This window comes from Taeniopygia guttata, chromosome 3, assembly GCF_048771995.1.
Source record: "Taeniopygia guttata chromosome 3, bTaeGut7.mat, whole genome shotgun sequence".
NCBI classification, from domain to species: domain Eukaryota; kingdom Metazoa; phylum Chordata; class Aves; order Passeriformes; family Estrildidae; genus Taeniopygia; species Taeniopygia guttata.
The window spans coordinates 16,002,169-16,025,472 of NC_133027.1; the positions used below are offsets into that span (position 1 = coordinate 16,002,169).

The following is a 23,304-nucleotide window of genomic DNA, read 5'->3' on the forward strand; positions in this document are numbered from 1 at the left end:
AAGTCCAGAACTAGCTCCAGAATTTTGACATTAATTCTAGAATTCTAGCAGTAGTTTGTGTTAGTAGGATTTTAGAATTTTACAGGAAAGATAATTTTTGAAATAATTGGCTTTGGTTTGTCCAATATTATCAATCTATGGTGTAGTTAGGGAATAATTTCCATTTAATTAGTTTGATTTCTTGTAAAAAGAATTTAGTAACTAATTTATCATATATTTTAGTAGTAATGGGAATTAAAGTCAGTGCAGAAAAATTGCTTTATAAATGGAATTAAGCCATTCAGACTGAAAAAGCCATAATAATTTTAGCTGTTCCTTTCTTCCTTTTGCCCAAGTCTAAATGATAATATGTAGAATTCCTTTCAAGATGTGTTTTAAATGATCTTTGACATTTCCCTCTGTAATCTTTCTCTGTCCTTTCATCTTTTTAACTATTGACCACCTTTCTTGTCTGCATTTTGTCTGCTAAAACTCTGACCTTTTTTTTCTGGTTATTTTATACCAGAAACATGTTTGTGGATCTTCATTCTTCACATTTGTATGAGCAAATGTGAGCTTGTTTTCAGGCAAACTTTCATCAATATTTCATCAATAATAGGTCTTAAATATCTTCTAATTCAATGACCATGTATTTCTTAGCCTAACACTTCTTTGCCTATCCTTTATAGAAGAAATTTTAGTTTGCTGCTATTAGGCAAATACAATCATATGTACTTTTCAAACAGGTTTCCATGACAGATTTGTTATTCAGATGTATTAAAGTCACTGTGGGATCAAACACAATAGTAGGGATTAGCTGCACATTAATGAATTTTCATAAATCGTTGTTGTGGTAGCTGTAATTCAGTGTTTCTGAAAAGTTCATGTAAACATGGGTGATTTGAGCACGTAATGAAATTAGGTATATGCTTTCGAAGAACTGAAATTATATTTTGAGATCAATGAGTCAGAATAAAGGATTACTGCTTCTAGGAGTTCTATTTTGGTATGTAACTAAAGTATTTCCACTGAGAGCGATGGCATTCTGAATGAAGAGATGGGTTAAATATAGAATTGCATACTGTGTAGTGTAGGGTGATAGCAAAATTTAGAAATAAGTATTAGAAGGTAAGCTGCATAGTGGGTCGTTGCATCTCTAAGTGATGAAAATTAAAATGGGATCTTCTTATCTTTCACCTGTGTAATTCCATCTCTTGGTTTGTGTACAGGAAGTTGGGAACCAGGAGCTCTCTTGAAGACTAAAGGTGCTTATCAACTTCAAAATGTGGTGGGTTTGGATGAGATCTTTTCTCAAGAGCTTAGAGACTTGTATGTCCATCTGAAAATCACATTACTCATGGATGTGCGTATGTAAAGCAAAGCATTTGCTTTTACTTCATCCATAATGAACAGAAGAGTGAGTTTACAATAGCTCAGGAATAAAATCATTACTGTGAAAAAAAGTATATTTGCTCTAATTTCAGAATTTTACAATAGTGCTTGTGTTAGTACAGACAAGTCTTAATTCTGTTTGAAAATAATTAATTTAATTTGAAAATAATAATTTCCTAGGTTGGTGAAATTGTGCAAATAACACTAAATTCAAAACTCAGATACTGAGAATTGAGATGTCTGGGAAAAAAAGACACTAGAGTTCTCTTAAAGATAAATCTTACATTTAAAGTACGGATATAACTTAAAATAATTTTCACTCTTAGCAGTAGAAGTCTAAGGAACTTCATTATGATTTTAAGTCTCTTCTAAAAGGACTACAATTTCCTTTGCCAATTTGATGTGATTCCTTTTCACAAATGCAAACAAAAAGATCTTGTATACATAGGCACACCGAATTGTTTGATTTGCACCTACAGCTGGAACACTGGGAAGAGGAATGTTCTGGAAATTCATTATGCAATCCAGACCAAGTGTCCCACTTTATTTCAGAGTTACCATCTAGAGTATTACCAAAACAAATGGCCTTTTTTAACTAGAATGAGGTTTAACCAGCTGTAAAATTGATAATCAGTCATGGTATTTCAGAAACTGCAGTGTGAGTGTTTTTTGCATTGTCTGTGCAGTAATGGAAGTCAAGTTCCTAGAACACTGAGTGTACCTGAAAGTAGTTTTTTAAGCTATCCAAGAGAAATTTTAAACACTGAATTCCGTTGGATTTGTTTTCACTGAGCAAGAGGCGAACTTGTGTCCAGGAAAGAGTGCACAAAGTATTGCATAGCCACCCATTCCATGCTGGATTATCATGTCAAAAAGGAAGTGAGATAAGGTTGGGCAGTCAACCTTTGTTCTGTTTTATCCTCTAAGTTTTGATTTTTTTTTTTTCCTTCTAACATATCTGTATGTGTATGCAGTTGTACTGCCACTCCCAAGATGTAAAAGTTGGCTTAAAATAGATGCAGTAGGACTTTAAAAAATTACTAAATGGCTAATAGGTTTTTTGTTGTATATTTCAAAGATGAAAAAAATTGTTTTATTGCACAGGGCTGATACTATGTCCTTTCAAATATTTTCTGCAAGCTCATAGCCTGCTTTGTAGCAGTAGCCCTTGATTTGGCTGTTGCCAGAACTGGCATCTGAATGCAGCCTCTGTTTTCTCACATGTCACAGAATTATTTAGATTGGAAAAGACCTCCAAGATTGTCTGAGCCCAATCCTTGACCAATCACCACCTCATCAACAAATTACTCCTCTAGCCCCAAATTTCAAGGCTCTTCTTGCAGGTTGGGAGGATGACAAGCAAGATACAATGTACTGCTGATTTCAGAATGGTTTGCCTTTGTCTCTGTTGTTGAAGCTCTTCTCTTTTTCTCAAAAGTATACTCAAAAGTGTATACTTTTGAGTTTGTCATGATCTCTTTTTTCCAGAGCATGTAATATGAAGGCTGAAAGAAACTTGTTTTACTTCCATGTAATTATTTGTAGGGATTAAAGCAGCTTGTGTGAGCATGAAAAGACAGTTTCCATTGCTAGTTTGAATTAGGAATTTTTCTAGCCTAACAATGCTGTTCCTAGCAGTAGTCAAAAGCTCAGAAGTGCCTGGGACAGAGTGCAGAAGAAGGACTCTGCCTGTTCAATTACACTCTCCCAGCTTGGGGAGACTGTGCAACTCAGGGAGTCTCTGAGGCAGATGTGGTGGTTTTCTGTCTCTCAGCCCTTGACTGCTTTATCTCCCTTGAATCAAATAGCCTTCGGCCCAATGTAAACTCCTTGGCAGCACAAAGATCCCGTGGCAGTAAGTTCTATGATGTGAATAAACCTTTCCCTTCTGTTTTAAGTGTCTTGCATGCTGGCTTCATTTGCCTTCCATCTTCCTGTTAGTGGGGATCCAGCTAGCCAGGAAGTCTGAGTCACCACATGTGTAGGAGACCAGGTTCTAGTTGAATGCCTGTGATACTGTCTGATGTTGTCTCTGCTTATTTCAATTTGTGTGTATCCATCAGGCATCTCTTATCTTAGATTTGACTGCAATACAAAACAAAGCAGTCATGATCTTCCACAGACAGGCCCTAGTCCACGATCAACAACACTGTGATAATACAATTCATGATGAAATATTGTTTCACAAAATATCCTGTCAGCTCTTTAACAGCAATGTCTAGCCAAATAATTTGTGGTATTTCTGGAGATGCACATGGCACCCTGTCAGTAATTGAGTTCTGGTTGTAGCTGTTTTCCAGAATTGAATACCAATTCCTATCATAGGATAATTTAGGGTGCAAGGGACCTGTGGAGGTCTTCTGGTCCAAACTGCTGAGGTATTCATTATCAGCTTCAATTAGATGATGTTTAAGAATTTCACTTGGAAAATATCTTAACGTGGAGATGCCATGTCCTCTCTGGGCAACCTGTTCCAACATTTGACAGTGGTGAAGAAAATATTTCAATGTAGCCAAGTTCACTTTTCCATATGGCAACTTGTGTCTGTCACCTCTTGTCATACTCCTCTGCCACAGGGCCCACTGCTGAGCTGTGACCAGTTTTTTGTTCGCCAGGACCCTCAGTTCCTTTTCCTCAAAACCACTGTCTAGCCAGCAAGTGCCAGCCTCTCCTGGTGTGTGGTGGTATTCCATCCCACGTGTGGGAGTCTGTGTGTTTTCCCCAGCCTTTCTGGGTACCTCTGAATAGCAGCTCTGTCCTCCAGTGTATCAGCCACTGCCCTGGTTGTGTTATCCATGAGGTTGCTGAAGGTACACTGTGTCCTAGCTTTTGGGTCATTAGTAAAAACAAACAGTATTGGTCCCAGTATCGTTCCCATTATTAATCTCTGGGTTTAATAAGTGGGTTTAAGTGGTCACCAGGTGCCAAGTTGGACTTGATTCTGCTGATCACAGTGATACTCTGAGCCAGATGATCCAGCCAGGTTTCCACCCAACTGATTGTTTGAGTACCCAAGTGGCCCATACAATTCCTGCAGGAATCTGTATTGAATACCTTGCTGAAGTCTAGACAAACAAAATAAACAACACTGCTTACTCCTTCGGCACTGAAAAAGCCATCTCCTTAGAGAAGACAAGTTGATTATGTACAATTTACTTCAGATCAATTTATTTAGTTATCTTATTCTGAATTTAATTGATAATGGTGTCCAGGGGCCTAAACTTAATTGGGATTTTGGTCTGTATTTTGCAGGTCCTCTTTGTTGAACATGGGCAGAAAACTTGTCCTTTTCTATTTAACAGGAGACCCCCCCAGTTGTTGTGACCTCTCAGAGGAGGTAGAGAGCAGCCTGGTAATGATTTTGGCTGACTCCTTCATGCCCCTCAGATGGATCCTGTGAGGCTGCCTGAGGTGGAGCTCTGTATGTCCTAGGGGACAACAGCAAAAAAGGCATGAAGTGCTCAACTTCTGTCCCCAGATGTCTTGCTTTACCAAGACAGTATGCCCCCATTTACTTTCTTTAGTTGCTGATTTATTCATAGAAGCTTTTGTTCTTGTCTTTCATATCCTTTCATACCGTTTACCGTGGACCTGAGCCTGTCATTGTGAGTGTGCATGTATCTGTGTATATTCTGGTTTTCTAGCGACAGACATACTAACTGCTTCTCAGTTTAAGAGAAACAGGTTTAATCACAGTCATTTTGTGTTATGCTCCAAGTCATGCTCTTTTATGCATGGCACAGGATTTTTTACACTATCCAAAGTGAGGTAATATGTTTATTTTATTATGGTCGTACATGACATTTGAATATCTCACAGGCACTGATAAGATGGTGTTTTTCCTGACTGAGGCAAAACTGAGGTGTTGTGTATAAGCACAAGTGTTTATTGTTTGTATTTGTCTCTTCAAGCTGCAACAGTTTATGTTTTTTTCTTGGGTATCTTAGTATTATGTAATGTTTATTTTTAAATACAGTTCCTTCTGACATGACTTGCAATTAGCATTAAAAGCTTCTGCAAACTGATTCATAAGGCAGAGGATATAACAACACCCACTGAGTGGAATTTATGGCTAGATAAAGAGATCAGAAATCAAGAGCTGTTATTTTCCTGAGTTAGTGATCAACTGTGATAGAAATTTTAAATTTTATAACGAATTCACATGCTACCAGCTTCTAAACAAGTTTCTGCAGTTAACTTGATGTCTTTTAAACTTTACATTAACTAGATTTTAGTGACTAAAGAAATAAAAGTTCTTCCATTACTGATCTAATTTATTGTTAAAGTAGTTGAAAAAATCCTTCAGAATAAATTTTTTGCTCTCTTCTGTGGTCCTTTGTGTCACCTCCTCTTCAATGAAAGAAACCCAAAGATCTTGATAAAGGCTACCCACAGCTTTGGGGAGCAGTTGTTTGCAATGTGAAGGTCTTAACTAATCTTGTGGAATAAACAGCTAGTTAATATAGATTTGTGCACAGAACCAACTTCTTGCTCAGAAACTTGGAAAATGAGTATTTATAGCAGCAGATTGCAATAGGCATTCACTTCATCAGGCTTGCTGAAGTAGTCTTTCAAAATCTGCAGACAGCAAGTTCCTGTCAACAGTTCTTTTCTACTGCTTTACTTCATACTTTCTTACAGTAAAGAAATTGCTTATTCAAGGACTGTCTTTATCTGTGCAAGAACAGAAGTTTTAGGACTCATTGATACAAAAACTGATTTTAATTTTGCTAATCTGCCATATGCTCAGGTCAAAAGTAATTGTAGAATCATGGAATAACTCAGCTTTGAAGACCTCTAGAGGTCATCTATGTTCAATTGGCTGCTTAATGTCTGTCCTGAGTGTGAATCTCTTTTATACAGGACAGCCAGTTACGTGGCACGTCAGGGTTTGTTTTTCTCCCATGTTTTGGTGGAGAGTTTTCAAACACTTTTAGTTGGGCTTGTCAGGAGAGACAATCTCTGTTACACTCCTGGAGGCTGAGGCTGTTGACCTCTTAAATATTCTTCTGTTATTAAAGTTAATGATAAAACTTCAGTTTTTGATAATACCTCATCATCATGGATTTTACCAATTATGAAACTATTATTTAGTCAGTCCCTGGAAGAATGTATGCAGGGTTCCAGCAGAAAACATCCAGAAAAATTCCTGTTCTGCTTTAAAATCTACAATGTTCAATTAAATGTCCTTACACCGGAGTTGGAATTGAAGTGTTATATCTGTTATTTTATATATTTAAACATTTTAAATAGTTATGTATGTTAACATATTTATGTGTAGGTTTTTCCATAGTGCATCCAAATTCTGTACTCCAAAGTTAGATGTGATTTTAATTACCTCAGTTTTATTCATCACTTTAACTGGAAATCTGGGCTCATGGAATTATGGTGGAGTACAACACTTACATTTCAAGAAATATGTGGTGCTGACAGAATATGCTGCTGACATCAAATTTGAAGTTAGGCAGGAGGTAACATGATGGGCAGGCCATTATTTATTTTGTTAGAAGTGTTTTAAAGAGTAATTTTAAACAGTTGCTGGTATTTTTAGTACAGGGAAATTTTATAATTGTTTGTTCTGAATCAGTGACTACAAAAAAACCCAAGTCCTTTTATAATTTGTAATTTATCATGCTTTTAAGAGAGGAGGGTGCTAGGCTTTTTCTTGATTTTTTTCTTTCAAGCCATGTTTGCAGCTCCAGTTACTGTAATAGAGGTAGTTACAATTTTTGTTTACCCTAATAATGGTACTTTTTAGTTAGTAGATTGTGTACTTGCATCTTATTGATCCATGTTTGCTAAATAGATTAGTAAAAATAAATAATATAATACAACCATCAGCATTACGTGAAGAAATATATAGGAAATACGTTTATCCGAAACCAAGTTCACAGTGGAATTGAAGTATGAGTGATTCTGATGGTATGACATACAATGGATAGTTGCTGACAGTAGCTTTGCTGACCGAAATGTCTGAGGTTACAAAAAGATAAACAGAATCATTTTCATGATGGACAAGTGGGATTCTTAGTTAATATGGAACAAGGATGACTTTGTGGTCAAAACATTATTTTAAGAATAGGCTGTGTATCTGTCTCTATCCTCAACCACAGATGAGCCTCCTGACCTTTTATCTGTGTTCCTGATGTTACCTCCGAGTCCAACAGCTGTAGCCTTTGGAAGCCCTTTTTGAGAAAAGAGAAGTGAATAAAAGGGTGTGTGTTGCATTTTCTTGAAACAGTCGGTAATTCCATTTTTTCAGGATGTCAGAGAAACAATTCCAGGCATGGGTTTATTTTTGTGCATTTGTAGATAGTCTTTTTGCAGTTCTAGTATTTGTACTGTTTTGCTTGATTGCCTGGGCAAACTCCATCTGACTTGGTGCATAAATGGCTGTGGGAAAGTGACAGTCAAAATTACCAACCTGCTCTTGCTCTCTTGTTTAGGAGCAAAGATTGCTAATAAAGGCCTTGGAGGTTTCCAATGAATAGGAAATTATCTCTAGTGTAATTTTAACAGGTTTGTAGTTCTGGGCTTTGGTGCACATAATTGTTTTGAGAGCAGTGTGAATTCTAAAATCAAAAGTAGCTAAAGAACCTGGAAATGTACAGTGACTTCAGAGGAAAGCAAATTACGCTGAACTACTGAATTTTCCGTGGCTACAGTGATAATCAGCAACACATGCAAGACCGGTTGTATTTTATTAAAGCTTAAAGAGAAAACAGCAACAACCAATTTGGAGGAAAAAATGTGCATTTTTGTAATGGTTAAGTTTTTGGGGGTTTTTAAAGTGAATAATGTTAAGCTATATCTTCAGGGCTTCTGGTTTACTCCCCTTTTCAGTCCTTTTTCTTTGGATTGATTTACTGCCTTTGTGTATTTCTTACAGTAATTTGTGAAGAGATTTTAGGTAGGCCTGGAAGGAATTTTAGAGATCACTGCTAAAGGATCCACAGTAGCTGGACCTACTGTAATAAATATTTCTCTAGCTTGTGAATCTCTCGTGAAGGTGATTTCTCAACTTCCTTGAGGAGCTGCATTGTCGGTTTATCACTACTACTATTTAGAACTTTTTTCCCTAATCGGCGACCTAACCTTTGTGCCTAATTCAGCTAATTTTTTATGCTGTTTTGGGGAATGTGAGGAATTGTCTATCATCAGCATTGCTCATAACAGCTTTTTATGTTCTGAGAGAACTTGTCCTGTCTCCTTAGGCTAACCTTTTTAAAGACTGAAGTCTCTGGTCCTGACAGCGTATTTTAGCACAAATTGCTTATCATTTCCCTGCTCTTGTTAACTTCCCTTCAGTTCTTTTCCAGCTTGTCTTTTGCAGTCGTCTATATAGGGGTTCACAGAACTGGACACAATATTCTGGCTTAGGCTGTGCCAATATCAGCAAATGATTTCTGATCTTTATTTACAAAAGAATCTTAGTTCTCTTTGAGGTTTTATCCAATGCACCTACTGTTTATGCATTGTTTATGCATCTAGTGTGCTATAACCCCATGTTATTTTCCATTCTCTTCCTGCTTGGTCACTATTTCAATTTTTATATTCTGCATTTAACTTCTTTCAAAAGTATATGTTAGTTGAGATTTTTTTTTCCCTTTTTGTACTTTTAGTTGCATCTGGCTGTATTTTTTTCAGGGTTTTTTTTCCTTCTTTTTGAGATAATTTTGAATGCAGTAAAAAGCCTGTGCTCAAAACTCTAAGCTTGATACTGTTCGCTGAATGTATTTATTTTATTTTTAATTCTTAATAGGTCTGTTTCTAATTCTGTTGCTTTCTTGTGGCAATAAAAATATTCTGTAGAACTGAGAAAGGACAAACCCCAGGGAATTTCTTCTTGACACACTTTTCCAAGTCCTGATAATTACCAGCCTCCCAATAATTATCTTTTGGACCTTTTCGCCATGATTTCCTATACCTTGTTTTTTTACTTTGCCAATGTTAATGTTGAGTCCTGCATTTTATCTTTGAGAAGAACACAAAAAATCCTTAAACCCTGGATCTCGCATGTTAATATTCTAGGTGTTTACAAGATCTAACTCCCCATTGCCAAATATTCTGATCTGTAGTTTGGAAAACCCTATGCCTTTTAATGGGGGTGCTTTGATTTAACCTTTGCAGTCCTGCTGACCTCTCCTGTTCTCCTGAGTTTTCAATGTAAATTGATTGGGGGAGTCTCCTTAAATATTGTGAGTGAATTTCAGTGTATCTTGCTGTCCTCAGCACATTTCTTCATGTATATAATCATTTTCTTTAGGATTTGTTTTCATTCTTATTGCAGAAAGCATGGAAAACTTAAACCTTCTGTGCATTCTTTGTTTTTTTGTAACTCTTAATGATTTTTTTTTTGCTCATTCTTAATATAAAGTATCTTCTTATTGTCTCTTGTAAACTACAACTCATTGTAGCCCTTTGCCTTCCTGATCATAATTTACATGCTTTTACTGTTCCATTGTGGTGTTGGTTAATGTCTGTCCTGCTGCATCTTGAACAATTTTGTGATTATACTTTTTTAACTATTCAGAAGGAAGCTGTTTTTGGGCTGTTACCAACCTATCGTTATCATTGCACTTTCACACTGTGCCTTTCAAATAGCAGGGGAAAATGTATAAAGCCATTAAAATATGCATGTAAGATGCAACACATAAGAGGGCATGTCTTGAGGAGTTGCTTGTATGATGAAGAAGTATTTGCCTGTATTCACTAGTAGGCAGCATCAAAATCATTTCAGTATTTGTTTACTTTCATGTACAGAAATCAGATTGTAAGGAAAGCCTGTTGTTAAGTATTTACATACTCATTTGTGGACAGTAGCTGCTTTTAGGTTTCTAAACTGTACATGCTCAATACTGTTAAAGAAAACCTGTTAATTAATGTAAAACTGTTAAAGAACTAGAACAGCAAGACCTCCCAGCAGTAAATGTTGGCTGCATTATCATGGCCCAGATTATTCCTTCACATACTGATTACTAATGCTTAAATAAGAGAAAAGTGAATTGCTACATATCCTAGAGATCACTGAGCAGGGAAAAGGCTGTATTTGCCTTGCATATGACCTTTCAGTTGTTTTTCTTATTGTGTGCTGTTACTGAGCTGTTCACCTTGCATCCAAATGTAGCTTCTGTATTATGGAAAGAACTAATTGCTTAGGAAAGTCCAGAATTATTTAAGGGTCCCATTGGCATATGGAAGAACATAGTGGAGGTTTAGTCCTGGGGAAGAGTCTTACATCCGGTGTTTGTAGATTTGGGTACTTCTGTCTTTAAAAGCATTTAGGCCCAGTTAGAAAAATGCAATGTGATGTTACAAGACTTTTATAGCCTTACTTTTTGCTGCGGCATATTTTATTAAATTTTATTTGGTGATTTGGAAAAGGAATATTGTTTTAGTTTTTTAATAAATAACGTTATAGTGAAATTTCCATAGGATCTCATGGGTGTAGATTGGAAGGGGACCTTGAAAGATCATGTATTCCAACTCCTTTGTCTGTGGGCAGGGACATCTTTCTCTAGATCAGGCTTTTTATATTTTCTAGTTATTGCAGGTTTATGAATTGTTTCCTGAAGTAACTGATACCTTTTCTGTTCAGTCATCCGCTATTTGGCCTTGTGTTTTATTTTTTTCACATAATGAAAGTAAGGAATAAATCAAAAATAGCATAAGCTGCTTTTGACAGCCAGTGAAGTTTACATGCACATATCAATGTTAAACAAGTTCAGACAGTTACTTCAACATCAGAAACTCTTATCAACACAGACTGGTTTAACTTGGTGAAGGGTCCTGTGGGATTGCCTGGAATTAATATTAAGCTCACTATTGAGAAGCTATTAGTATTTTTCCCTATCACTGACCCTTCTGTCAGAGAAGAACATAAACATTTAGTTCCTGTGTTTCATGAACTTTTCTTGCCTGTTTTCCCCTTGGTTCATTCAGGTTGGTAAACAGTGAAAACTGCTTGGTGGGGAAGCCGAGCTCCATGCTGTCCACGCAGGTGACTGCTGGCAGAGTGACCAAGAGCTCTGCTCCTCATGTAGTTGGAAGGTGTTGCAAAATATATCAAGTTTGTTCTTTTCTCTTGGAAAACATTTCAGCATGTTTGCCATCAGCAAAAGGCTGTTGATGGGGGCAGATCTATCTTTGCCAGTGATGCATTTGCTTTGGAAGCTGCTATTTTTGGCCTGTTAGCTCAGAGTCTTTTGTGATAGCAGAAAGCGGAAATGAGCAGTGAAATCCCTTTAATAGCATATTTCCTGGTTCAAGTGACTTATCTGTGAGGCCTAGACAGAGGAGACGTCATTTCCTGGATTACTTCTCTTCAGTCCCAACTGACTGTTTTACTGCATAATCTTTTGACCCAGCTTCTTAATTGTAGTTAATTTTTCTGTTAAGTGATATAAATTAGATCTTTCAATGAAAATGTAAAGCTTTAAGGAAGCAACTTCTGACAAAATGCTAGTGTGCAAGACAAGTTTTTAATAAATTACATGTTGATATGAACTTGAAGTCTCTTACATTAAAATTTTGTTTAAAAGCTTAAAATCTTGTGTCTGAAAGAATATGATAATAAGATTTGTTCACAGGGCTAAAAAAAATTTGACACACTTTCTGTTCCTTGTGATGATCACCTCTCTTTGACACTAGCTGTATCTGGCTGCATTCTAGAATTAGGACATTTCCAAAGAGGTAAAATAGTCCGTTGTGCTGTTCTCAAATTTCTTTTCATTAGTAACTACTTTTGAAAATTGTTACCTGAAGTCCATGAAAAAGAGGCAAAAAGAGCTAATTAAAAATTAGGTGCGAATATGATTCTCATTTTGTATAGCCCACAAAAAAGCCATGGAATCAGAATAACACGTGGTAAAAAAGTGACAGCTGAAATTATAATATACAGTTCAGCTTAAATTGGAACATGTATGATAGGTTTGGACCTTGTAATCCAACTTCACTAAAATTTTTGTTGGGATGATAACTGTTTTTTCCCCTGATGTTTTGCATAAAATGGAAATCAGACACACTATATATGTGTTTTTTGTCAACCACTAAAATACCTACACATGAAAATCATTAAGACATCAGGTGACCTCACCTCTCTTCCCCTTCAAAATAGGAAGAACAGAAATATGCCTTTTTGATTTTTGTTAGCACAGAGTGCTTTTACATCTCCCTTTAAGTGCTTACCCAGTTGTTAGTTATCATTAGAGAATTTTATCAGTCGAAGTGAAAGAATAATGTTGGAGTTCGGTGTAGACTGCCATTTAGTCGAAATTGATGCTTATTGAGCTAGGTGTCCTAAAAGGTGGCCCAGCTCTTCCCAGTGGGCATTCTCTCCATGTTGCAGGGTGAGGATCTGTATTTCTGCAGACACACTGTTCTGCAGAAGGAGATACCCTGTCTTGAAGGTGGTGTTTGCCAAATCAAAAGTAGTATGAATTCTATTAAGCTATTTTGCAGGAAGTGATTTCAAATTAGTACTTTCTGTTAGATTTGTCCAGATTATTGGGCATTACCTGTCCAATTCATGTAGTGACTAATCCGTAAGTATATAAAAACTTTGTTACTTTGGTTTAGTTTTATTGTATTTTCTGTAAAAGTGTCATATAAATTAGAAACAGATACAAGTTGTCTTCTGTCGCTCTGAAAGATGCGTCCTGGTGCATCACTCCTTTCTCCTTAATGTGTCTTGCAGGACCTGTTATGGTCAAGGCTGAAATAATTCCTATATTTACTATTATTAAAGCAATTATGTGCCTTTTTGACTGAGTTTCTATTTGCTTATTTACATTGTCTTATGCTTTCTGGTAGGAAGTTCTAAAATTTGATATGTAAGACTGTCATAGCAGTTAAGGTTACATAGAATCAAGACTAAAATTCCACCTTTTTTTTGTGCAGCAGTGGAAATATTATAGGTGTTACAGAATGTTTGGGGTTGGCAAAGACCTCTTGATGTTGTCTAGTCCAACACCCTGCTCACTGCAAGGGTCTACCAAAGTAGGTTGCCCAGGACCATGCCGTGTCAGATTTTGCCTCTGTGGGCAATTTCATCCAGTACTTGACCACTCTCACAGGGAAAAAGTGTGGTATTCAAATAGAGTTTTGTGTGTTTTACCTTATGTCCATTGTCTCTTGTCCTGTCAATGAGCAGTGCCTTTTCTTCTGTCCTTCCCAACAGATACTGATGAGCTCCCCTGCCCTAAGTCTTTCCCTCTCAGGCTGCAGAGTGACAGTTCTTTGTGCCTTAATCTTATTGGCCCTTTGCTGGATTCACTCTAGTAGATCCCTGCCTTTGGTGGTTTGGGAGACCAGGAGTGAACACTGCATTCCAGGTGGGACCTCCTCAGTGCAGAGTAGAGAGGAACCTATTGTTCACCAGGACCCTCAGGTGCTTCTTTGCAAAGCTGCTCTCCTGCTTGTCAGGCCACAGCCTATACCTGGTACCAGGGGTTTTTCCTCTCCAGCAGCAGGACTTGGCTTTTCCTCTCATTGGCCTTTGTGAAAACCTTCTCTGTCCAAGTGAAGTGCCAGTGCAGGGGTGCACTGCTGGTGAGTGGCTCTGACTGGACTTTGTGCCATTGATCAGTTCTCCAGGCAGAGTCTTTCAACCAGCTTTTAATCATTTTCCTAACCCATACTCTGTGTGTCTGTGACACTTTCCAAGACATTTTCATTTGTTAGAAGGCAAAAAAAAAAAAATAAATAAAATCTCTATTTTGGAAATTGTCTTAACCATTAATGTGTTTTGAGGTATAAACTGATACTGCCACGGATGAGGTGGTCTTATTTTTGTATCAGTTTATTTACGACAAAGTGGCATTCAATATGTATTTAATAATCTTAGGCTTTGCTTTTGAATCTACCCAGATATGTTATTAAAATTAATATAATATTTTTAGTAATATTTGCAATAAATTATACCTTCCCAGATATATTAATAAAAAATATAAAATCAGCAGGTTGTTAGCTATTGCTTCAGTTATTAAGAAGACTGAAAAGCTATCTAGTTCTGTTGGCTTCCTATTAATAAACATGATGTGGTCTCTGACTTAAATCTCTGTGATGCCCTGTCAGAGCTCAAAAACCTGAAAAAGCAGTCTCAGGATTTTGTCCTTAGGCAATGAATAAAGCTGCCAGTTCAAGCTGAACGCTGGAGCTGCTGACAATGAATGGTGTATACTCCTCTTAGTATCTGAAACTAATTTTTAGGTTTTTTTGTCCCTGTCTAACTGGAAAGGTCTCTGTGTTTGAAGAATAATCTTCTAAAGTTTTTGCAGTTTGCAGAAAGGTGGAATTGAGTAAAGTCTGGTAACAGACATTTCAAGTGCTATTTTTAGTTTAGTTTTTTGATGATCTCATCCCTTGCCATTTTAGGAGTCTCAATTGTATTCTGCCGAGGCATTGATAATGCAGAACAGCATGTAGAGTTCTGGCTCATCTTCTGTTGAGTCACTTAGAAAAGGTATTTTAGTGCTGTGAGCCTGAATTACATGGTGAATTGTCTTCTTAAGTTTAAGTCGTGTCTTGCTTCCAAAAAGAAAAAGTGGTTGGTTTTTGTATGCCCAGAATGAGAAGGTAGAGGGATTTTGATCAAAGCAATTATATGGATATACAAACATAAAGTCTTTGCAGGAGAAGTGTAACAGAAGTAAGAAAAATGGATTGACTGAACTCAGTATCTTAAATCAGTGTTTAATGAGTAAGATTACTTACTGATTAAGACTACTACTCCAGTTTAAGTCCCAGTGCCACTAATCAGTGGTAATACTGCAGTACTGTTTATAGAACTTGGAGCCAGTCAGTTTGTTGGCTCCTCTGCTGCTTTATAAACATACTTGAGAGCTTGTTTGATTTGCCTACTAGGAATGTAATGCCTGCTTGAATAATGTATAATCACTCTAATCACTCTCAGTGCAGTAACTTTAAGTAAGTTGTTAATTGAAATTTTAGAATTCAATTAACTTTTCTTTTTTTTTTTTTTTTTTTTTTCCCAGGATGGCTTGAATTCTTTGGTCCTTGATCTGGATTATCCAGCGCTGAGGAAGAACAAGAACATTGATAATTTTTTAAATAGATGTAAGTTGCAAGTGGTCCTTAAACAATGACATAGTTGTGATGTCAATCATAAGAAGCTGAGTGGTAAGAAATGCATTGCTCATGGTTATTCTACTAATTTTTGTAACTGAGCTTCAGAAGGCTTTGGGAGACCATTTATTACAGAGAGAAATTTAATTTAAGGGAGTTGTTATATTGTGAAATTATGTTGGAAAATACTAGATTTTTATTTTCCTAAATACAGTTGAAAAAACCCTTTTATGTTATTTTCTTATCTTACGTATGTGTAGCTACATAACTTGATAAGTATATCCTAGTTATTATTCTTCAGGAATTCATTACAATGAAATCAACATCATATAGTCATATTTCATCTAACAGAGAAGTCTTCTGTGGGATTTTAAAACTAAATTGTTGTACCTTAAAATATGTTGGTTGATTTTTGAACCTTTGCATAAATGTTTGTGATTCTCCCCAAATTAATTGTAGACACAATCTTGGAATTTTTAAGCGTATGATTCTACACCAGACTAGCTGTATTTTATGGTTTTGAAGTGTTTTCGATTATTGTATATAAGCAGAACCTTTTTTCTTGTAAAAATAGCAGATTATTTTGTAATTTGCAGTGATAATCCTTCTTGGAATAATTATGCTTTGTAGTGAGCTTATTTTGATATATATATATATTTTTTAAAAAAAACTTTTCTATTGCATATGTTGAGGTTAGGTTTCTGCAGATGCAGTCTTATTAGCAACTCCTTTTAAGTTCTTTACTGGTAAGAGCTGTATGTGTCTGCCCTCTGTTGCCCTGGGACTCCTTGGAATATCCACTCACACTCCTCACTTGAATAGTGGCTGGTGAAGTAATTTGTGCTGAGTTCTTTGTTTGGAATTCAGTGCTTTTCCGTGAGGTTTAGCAGAGCCCTGTAGATGGACATACAGCTTTTACAGATGCCAGTAAAGTCTCATTTGGAGAAACCATGTAAAATACAGTAAATAAGGAAGAGCAGATTAGGACATAGAAGCATTGGGACTATTTTCAGTTTGAGTTCAAAGGAATTCAAGTGGGTATTTATGAAAGAAAGGGTCTGTAACAGCATTTTACGTATCTTCCTTATTTGCAACTGAGCATTGTATGTGTAAAGTGAGGGGGAAACACCTATGAAAATGACATAAATAACATTTATCAGCAACTTCTATAAGCTGGTCATATATGCTTTTATGTTACTATTTTTGCAGTAGAACAAAATTAGAAGCCTCTCTCTGATCAGAAGACCAGTGTCTTTTGACTATTACAAATAATACTATTTACAAATAAAAACTGTGGGAAAACAATTTAACCTCAAGAACAGGTTGGGGTTTTGGTTGTTGTTTGATTGGTTGTTTTTTGCTTGTTTGCTTGATTTTTGGCAGCCCCTGAACATTCTTGCTGGCTGTCTCCCTTTTTTCAAAGGCTGTTGCTCCTTCTTCTCCTCTAGGCTATCTGTCATGGTTGTTGTAAATATTTTTATGTGTCTTATGTGACCTGGAGGTGACCAGCAATGTCAGAAACATGAAAATATACTTTTGTTCACAATTTTGTTACTGCATTTTTATTGTTAATCAGATGACAGTATACAGTTGAAATAGCCAGTTACTAGTTAAAAGAATTTTAAGATGTGTTACAAAAAAATTCACCGTAGTTAATAAATTGAGTTTTCAAAGCTGCATTTCATCCTTGCGTGTTGAACTTTGAAAAAGCATGCAACACCTGACTGTTTTGGCCAACATATCTTGTGACAGTGGATCTTTCATAAGAATCACACATGTAACTTCTCTCCTGTTTCTGTACTGGCTGGGAGAGAATAAAAATAGTGCTGCATGTCTTCTGTGATTTACATTTTGGGAAAAAATAAATTATGAAATGAGAATTTTGTAAACATTTGAGGCTGATAATATTTTGATATTGCAAAAGAAATAATCAATCCTGCCACAGTGGTTCATTTCAAAGTCTTCCGGCACAGGTGGTTATATAGTTTGTTATATACCACACAGGGGAACTGAGCAGAATTAATGCAAACAGTCGGGTTTCATTTTTTCTTTTTACTAAAACTAGTCAGGCAAAAGAAAAGCAAAGACCAGACTCTGATTTTCATTTCACTTCACTGATACATGTGCTAGCACAAAATAGGCCACTCAGGTACAGGAAAAAGCAGGTCAGCTGAGTTCTTATTGACATTGCCATTTTATCCAGTTTAAAATTGCTAAGAAGACCCATAGCTTGTGTTTTCTTGGAAACTGTTCTCAGGGTAGCAGGTATCACTGGAAAGAGTGTGGCACGTGCTTGCTGAAGCCTCTTGCCACCTTGGGCTTGGAAGAAAAGTAGGGAACTGAGTTGTATTGAGAATTTGTGGAACTCTTAAGTTGCTGCCTTCTTAGGGTATGGAACAGTGAGTTCTTGTCTCTTGTAATTTTTCTCAGCATCTGAAGAACTGCCACAAATGCCCGGCTGAGAACTGTTGTCAAAAGGTTCTGACAAACTGATGAGCAGTCTGTGCCAGGGGCCTGGAGCCTGGATCCCTCCCCAGGGCTTCCTGAGGCCAGCACGGAGTGGTGGCAGGGCTCTTGGGGGTTACACTGTGCTGCACAGGGAGACAGCTAAAGCAGAGTCACTGCAATTCTTCTCATCCACATCACACAAGTCTGCAGAAATTGCGGAGAACACGAAATAATCATCACGCTTTCAGCCACTTTAATCACTTACTTCTTCCACAATAACACTTTTGAGAAATTAATTTTCTTTTTCCCATCACAATCCCAGGGGTTTGCATACACCCTACTTTCAACCTACGTCAAGTCATTGCTATTCGGGTTAATGTTTTATTAATAGTTTTTTTAAATTTAAAAGTAAAATAGCTTGCCCTTCAGCTGAGACATCAATTTATGTTCGGCTCAATTCATAATTGCAAGTGGAAACTCAAATGTTTCAAGTATTTCAAAAAGGCAGTTTATTAATTGTCCATACCATAGGAGTTTGGTGTATTCTGTTTCTGTGACCACTTCACCGAAGCAGCCTCTTCACTTGTTTAATAGGAAAAAATTCTTTGATTGCCTGCTTTGCTTTACTATTCTGATTTCTTGTCACTTTCTCTAAGGTTTTGAACCAAAGTGTAGCCTGTGTTTGTAATAAGAGGCATATTAAATATTTGACATAATGCAGCTATTCCTTTTCAGTCTTTTCATTCCTTTTCTGTTGCTTTAATCAGCTGTTGAGATTCTGATTTAAATTGCTCTGTTTTTTAGAGTATTCATGGAACAGAAAAGCGTAATACATTATTTAATTCCCAAAACAATGAAAGGAATCTCATAGTCCTCTGAGACCAAAAACTAATTTGCTTATTTTAGAAAAGGAAGCTGAGTTTTTCAGCATGGGCTTGCTGTAACAAATCTTTTTTGGTCAGTCATCCAGGCAAAGATAATAGGTTGAGTATATTCTTCCAAGTCAGTATTTCTGCTGTTTAAGATTTGCCAAGTGTTAAATCATATCTAAGTGGCTTGTGCCTTTTTTGGTGGTCTCCCATTCAGATGCAACTTAGTCTGAAATAGTTAAATAGCATACTTAAGCAATAGTTGGAAACATTTAATCGTTTATAATCTTCATGAATAGAAGGACACAAAAAATGGATTTTGAATAAGTCCAAAGAGCTGCACAGAGAGGGGTACCATCAACAAGCCTTGTATAACCCAGAAGTCTTGACTCCCGAAATGGATCAGTGATTTTTCTATGCACTATTGAGTGTCACTCAAGAGTTGGAAACTTGTGTTGTTAAAATGATTTGCTGATGTTATGTAGGTTGGCAGACTTGTAGAATGTAGTGACAGTGGATGTATTTACAGTAGAAGGGACATCTAGTAGAGATGTGGCACCTGTGCACCAGTTTTTCTAGACTCCCTGAATAAACTCTCTGGAAAATTCCTTTGGCCATTTCCCTCTCCAAGCAGACACTGCTTACTTGGAAGATGCATCTGTTAAGATTAATTCCTTGCAAAATCAACAGTTCTGGCTCCTTCCCTTGCATTGTATTATGTCATTTGAAGTTGCTGAATCCTGCCCAGCTGTGTGGTTACCAACAGGAGACAGTGTTACCTGCAGTGGTGTGAATGCCTCCCAGGGCTGCAGCTCTGTGTGCTCTGGGCTTCCTGTCAGCAGCACTCATGAAATGTCAGATGCCAGCCAGATTCTTGGAAATTTAGTGCACTATAGAACTTCCACTAAGTTAAGGAGCTAATTGCTCCTCTGGTTTTCTCTTGGCTTCTCTAAGGCAGCTCCCTGCCAGGTCTTCAAAGTCACCTTAGCAGGTTGGGCTCCAGTTCCTTTCTTAATGATATTGTTCTGGTAGGAGTAGGGATGGGAGAGGTATCAAATAACCAACTTTGCCAAGCAGAGCGTGGAAGCCACAGTGTGTAAGACAGAATGTCTTAGATGCATAAACAAGTTATATGTCAGTGTCATTAACCACATTCCCTTTTGGGTAATTGGTAGATACAAAGCAATTCAGCCCTGCCATCCAGCTTTTTTCATTACATTAGAGATGTGTTCTCTGTAAGCCAGAGAGGGTTTCCCTGTGTTCTGCTCTTTTCCATCTATGTAAGAGAATATACTTTTCATGTTCCCCTTTTTTTTCTCTGAGGGAGGAAGCATTACCCTATCTGGAGCTGTGCCATCTAGTTCCTCTTCATTCTGCAAGGTCTCCAGCAGCTTCTTCTTCTTCACACACCTTTGACCACACACCAGATGCAACCCTAATTACTTCAGTCTTTCTGTGTACTTTCTGTTGGGTTTTGTTCAGCTGTGGGATTGCAGCACTTCCTGGCTGTACTTCAGTTTAACTTCTGGCTGGACTTCTGCCTAGGGCAGCAACTTTTGACTTAATGTACTCCATAGCAGCACTCATTGACTGACTGTGTCTGATCTGTGGGATAAAACTGCGCTCCCTTGCAATTTTATTCATCATATATACACACACTCCCCTTGATACACATTTTTTATTTTTTAAGATAAAATAACCTGCATATGAACCTTTTTTTTTTTACCTTAAAAGGTAGAAAAGTTTGGGTTTTTCCTTCCTCCGTCCGGTACCCTTTACTGTCCTAGACAGGTATTTTTCCATTTTCACAGGCATTTGCAACCTTCAGACACATTCTTTCTGCCAGCTGTCAGTAACTGATCGAAACACTCTGCCCTTTCAGAAAGTGAACCTTAATTTGTTTAAAAATTCTAATGTCATTTCCAAATAGTAAATCAAAAGGTGTCTTTAAAGACTCCTTGTATCTGGTCCTTCCTGTGTTGATGAAGATAACTGAGTCATGGGTGATGGTATCTCATGTTTTAGGACTTTTACTTAAATGTCATAATATTTCTATAAGATTCTATTGCATCCTGGGGCTAGGGAGTCCATCTAATGCCTTCCTTTAAACATAACATTTTTCTTCTACTGGGCTTTGTGTTGTTGCAAATTCATGAGACGTGTGCATACAGATACCAAAACTTTCAAACTCATCTGTGTGAAATCTGAAAGTTCAGACCATTATAAGAAGGCTGCTTTTGGAATGGACCTACTGCACCCTGAATTAGATCATGTTATATGATATGTGAACTAAACCTTATGATCCAGTATGTTGCAATTACAATGTGGCTTCAGGGTTAATCTAAGCTTGCCTTCTTGCACTCCGGATTTTTGTTTCAGGTTAGTTCCATGCACTGATTATCTGTCCCATATCCATTAGATTTTGTGCCAAAATAGACAACCCGTCTGTGTTACTGATACCTTTGCAACAGTTGCATCCCTATGTGGTAATATTATTAACTGATATTATTACATTTTAAAGGAGTTAGGAGGAGTGACCTCCTCATTGCTCTCTAAAGAGGGGAAAAGTGGAAAGGGAATTGCTGAGCTCTGCTTCCTGAGATGCAGTGACAGGACATATGGGAATGGTCCAAAGCTGCATCAGGGGAAGTTCAGACAAGACATGAAGCATTTCTTTACTGTGAGGGTGGTCAGACACTGGAACAGGCTTCTTTGAGAGATTATCAATGTCCCAAGCTTGTTAGTGTTTAAGAGGCATTTGACAACCTTTGCCTGTTGATCAGCCCTGAAATAGACAATTTCAGTGGCGGTCACTGTGGGTCCCTTTGAACTGAAAGGGCTGTTTGAAATAGTCTGTTCTATTCTATTCATCTTTTAGCAAAGCAAGTAGGATTTCTCCGTTCTCAGCATATCACAGGGATGATAAAACTAGTAACTCCTCGGTTGTTTCCCATATTTTTTGCTTTTTCATTGCTTGTTTGCATTATTCAATACTTGAAGAGTTTCACTGGATCTGTAGTAACTTTGTTTATAGTTTCTACCTCTACAGAAGTATTCCTGTGAGTTTCTTATTAGATATTGAGCTGTGTAAAACTATAGACTGCTTTTTCAATGTGTTTAGATCCCTTCTCATTTCACATATTTGAAAACACTGAAATATGTCAGAAACATTTAAAATAAACTCATGTCATCCCTGTGTCTAGTGAGATCTAATATTATATTCAAACATGCAACTGCACATTCTCTGTCACTTCAAGTTTGCTGATATTCTTTCTCTACTTCTGCTTTCTGTGAATTTGTATTTATCTTCCTTGTCTAGTGCCAGGGCTTGTGATCTTCAGTTCCAAACGCAGCACTCCCTTTGCAATCTGCAAAATTAGTTAATACTATTAACAAAAATAATAAACTTGGTGTGGGTGAAGCACTGTTGCTTTCCTCTGCTTTTGGTCTAGGCTTTCATGATTCTGTATGGAAACAAAATCACAATTCTCTCAACTCCTCTTCCTGTTGACACACTGAATTACTTTGGTCTTATTAGTACACTGAATGTAGCAGATTGGTTTACTTTTGGAGATTTTAATTGCCTCTGTCCTTACAACTTTACTAGCAGACCATTCCCTCCTTGTAACATTAATCTCTCCCCTTCCCTGTCACATCCACTCTTTTCCTCAGAAGAAACTTAGAGTTGTGGTTTTATGTTCCACTGGTTAGGAATGATCTCTGGAGGCCAGTAGGTCCGAGTCAAAGCCAAGCCAGTTTTGATGTTATATCAGATTGTTCAGGTTCTTGTGCAGTTGAATTTTGAGAATTCCCAGAGATATCGAGTTTTTCAGCTCCACTTGACAGTCTGCACCTTTCTCTAGTTCTTACTATTCTTTTCCTACAAAATAGGATTTCCAGTATTTCATCTTGTCTGGTGACTCATGTCCTTTCACTTGTACCCCTTAGAAATAAAATCTCATTTCAACTTCCATTGAGACCAATCATCTCTAATCTGAACAATTCCAGTTATCTCAACTTCTCTTGTGCATCATGTGAGCATCTTGGTGTCTTGCATGAAGCTAGGGAATTTTTAGTATTTTTTGTGCACTGAGGACCCCAAAGTTAGTCATAATAGTCCACATATGGTTTCGCAAATGACATATAGGGGAGGAAATCTACTTCGCTCAACCTACGGGCTGTGCATTTACCAATGCATACTTGCACAGTCAGTGCAAAGGCTGGCTCCTCATTCCTCTCTGCTTGGCTTGTTATCCACCAGGGCTGTCAGGTCCTCTTTCTCATGGTGCCTTCTAGGTGGTGAGTGCATCCTATTCTGTTCTGTGGTGCTGTTCCATCCCAGCTACAGGACTCTGCACGTGCTGTTGTTGAACTGTGAGCTTCCTGTCAACTCGTTACTCATGCTGTCTGGGTCACTCATAGAAGCCACCCTACCCTCCAGTGTGTCAGCTTTGAACTTAAAACCACTGGCTATGACTTCAGCAGCTTTTCCACTTGCCTTGTAATTCCATGTGAGCATGGTTTGGCTATA

At 37.3% G+C, this 23,304-nt stretch overlaps 1 protein-coding gene across 5 annotated transcripts in view; it reads left to right on the forward strand.

Moving 5' to 3' along the window:
- The window catches only part of ROCK2 (Rho associated coiled-coil containing protein kinase 2), a 103,632-nt gene that overhangs the window by 24,998 nt on the left and 55,330 nt on the right, over positions 1-23,304 (forward strand). For all 5 annotated transcript variants that reach the window (XM_072926358.1, XM_072926359.1, XM_072926360.1 and 2 more), the window contains exon 2: positions 15,366-15,447. In XM_072926358.1, the coding sequence (XP_072782459.1) occupies positions 15,366-15,447 (82 nt within the window). The remainder of the gene's footprint in view (positions 1-15,365; positions 15,448-23,304) is intronic.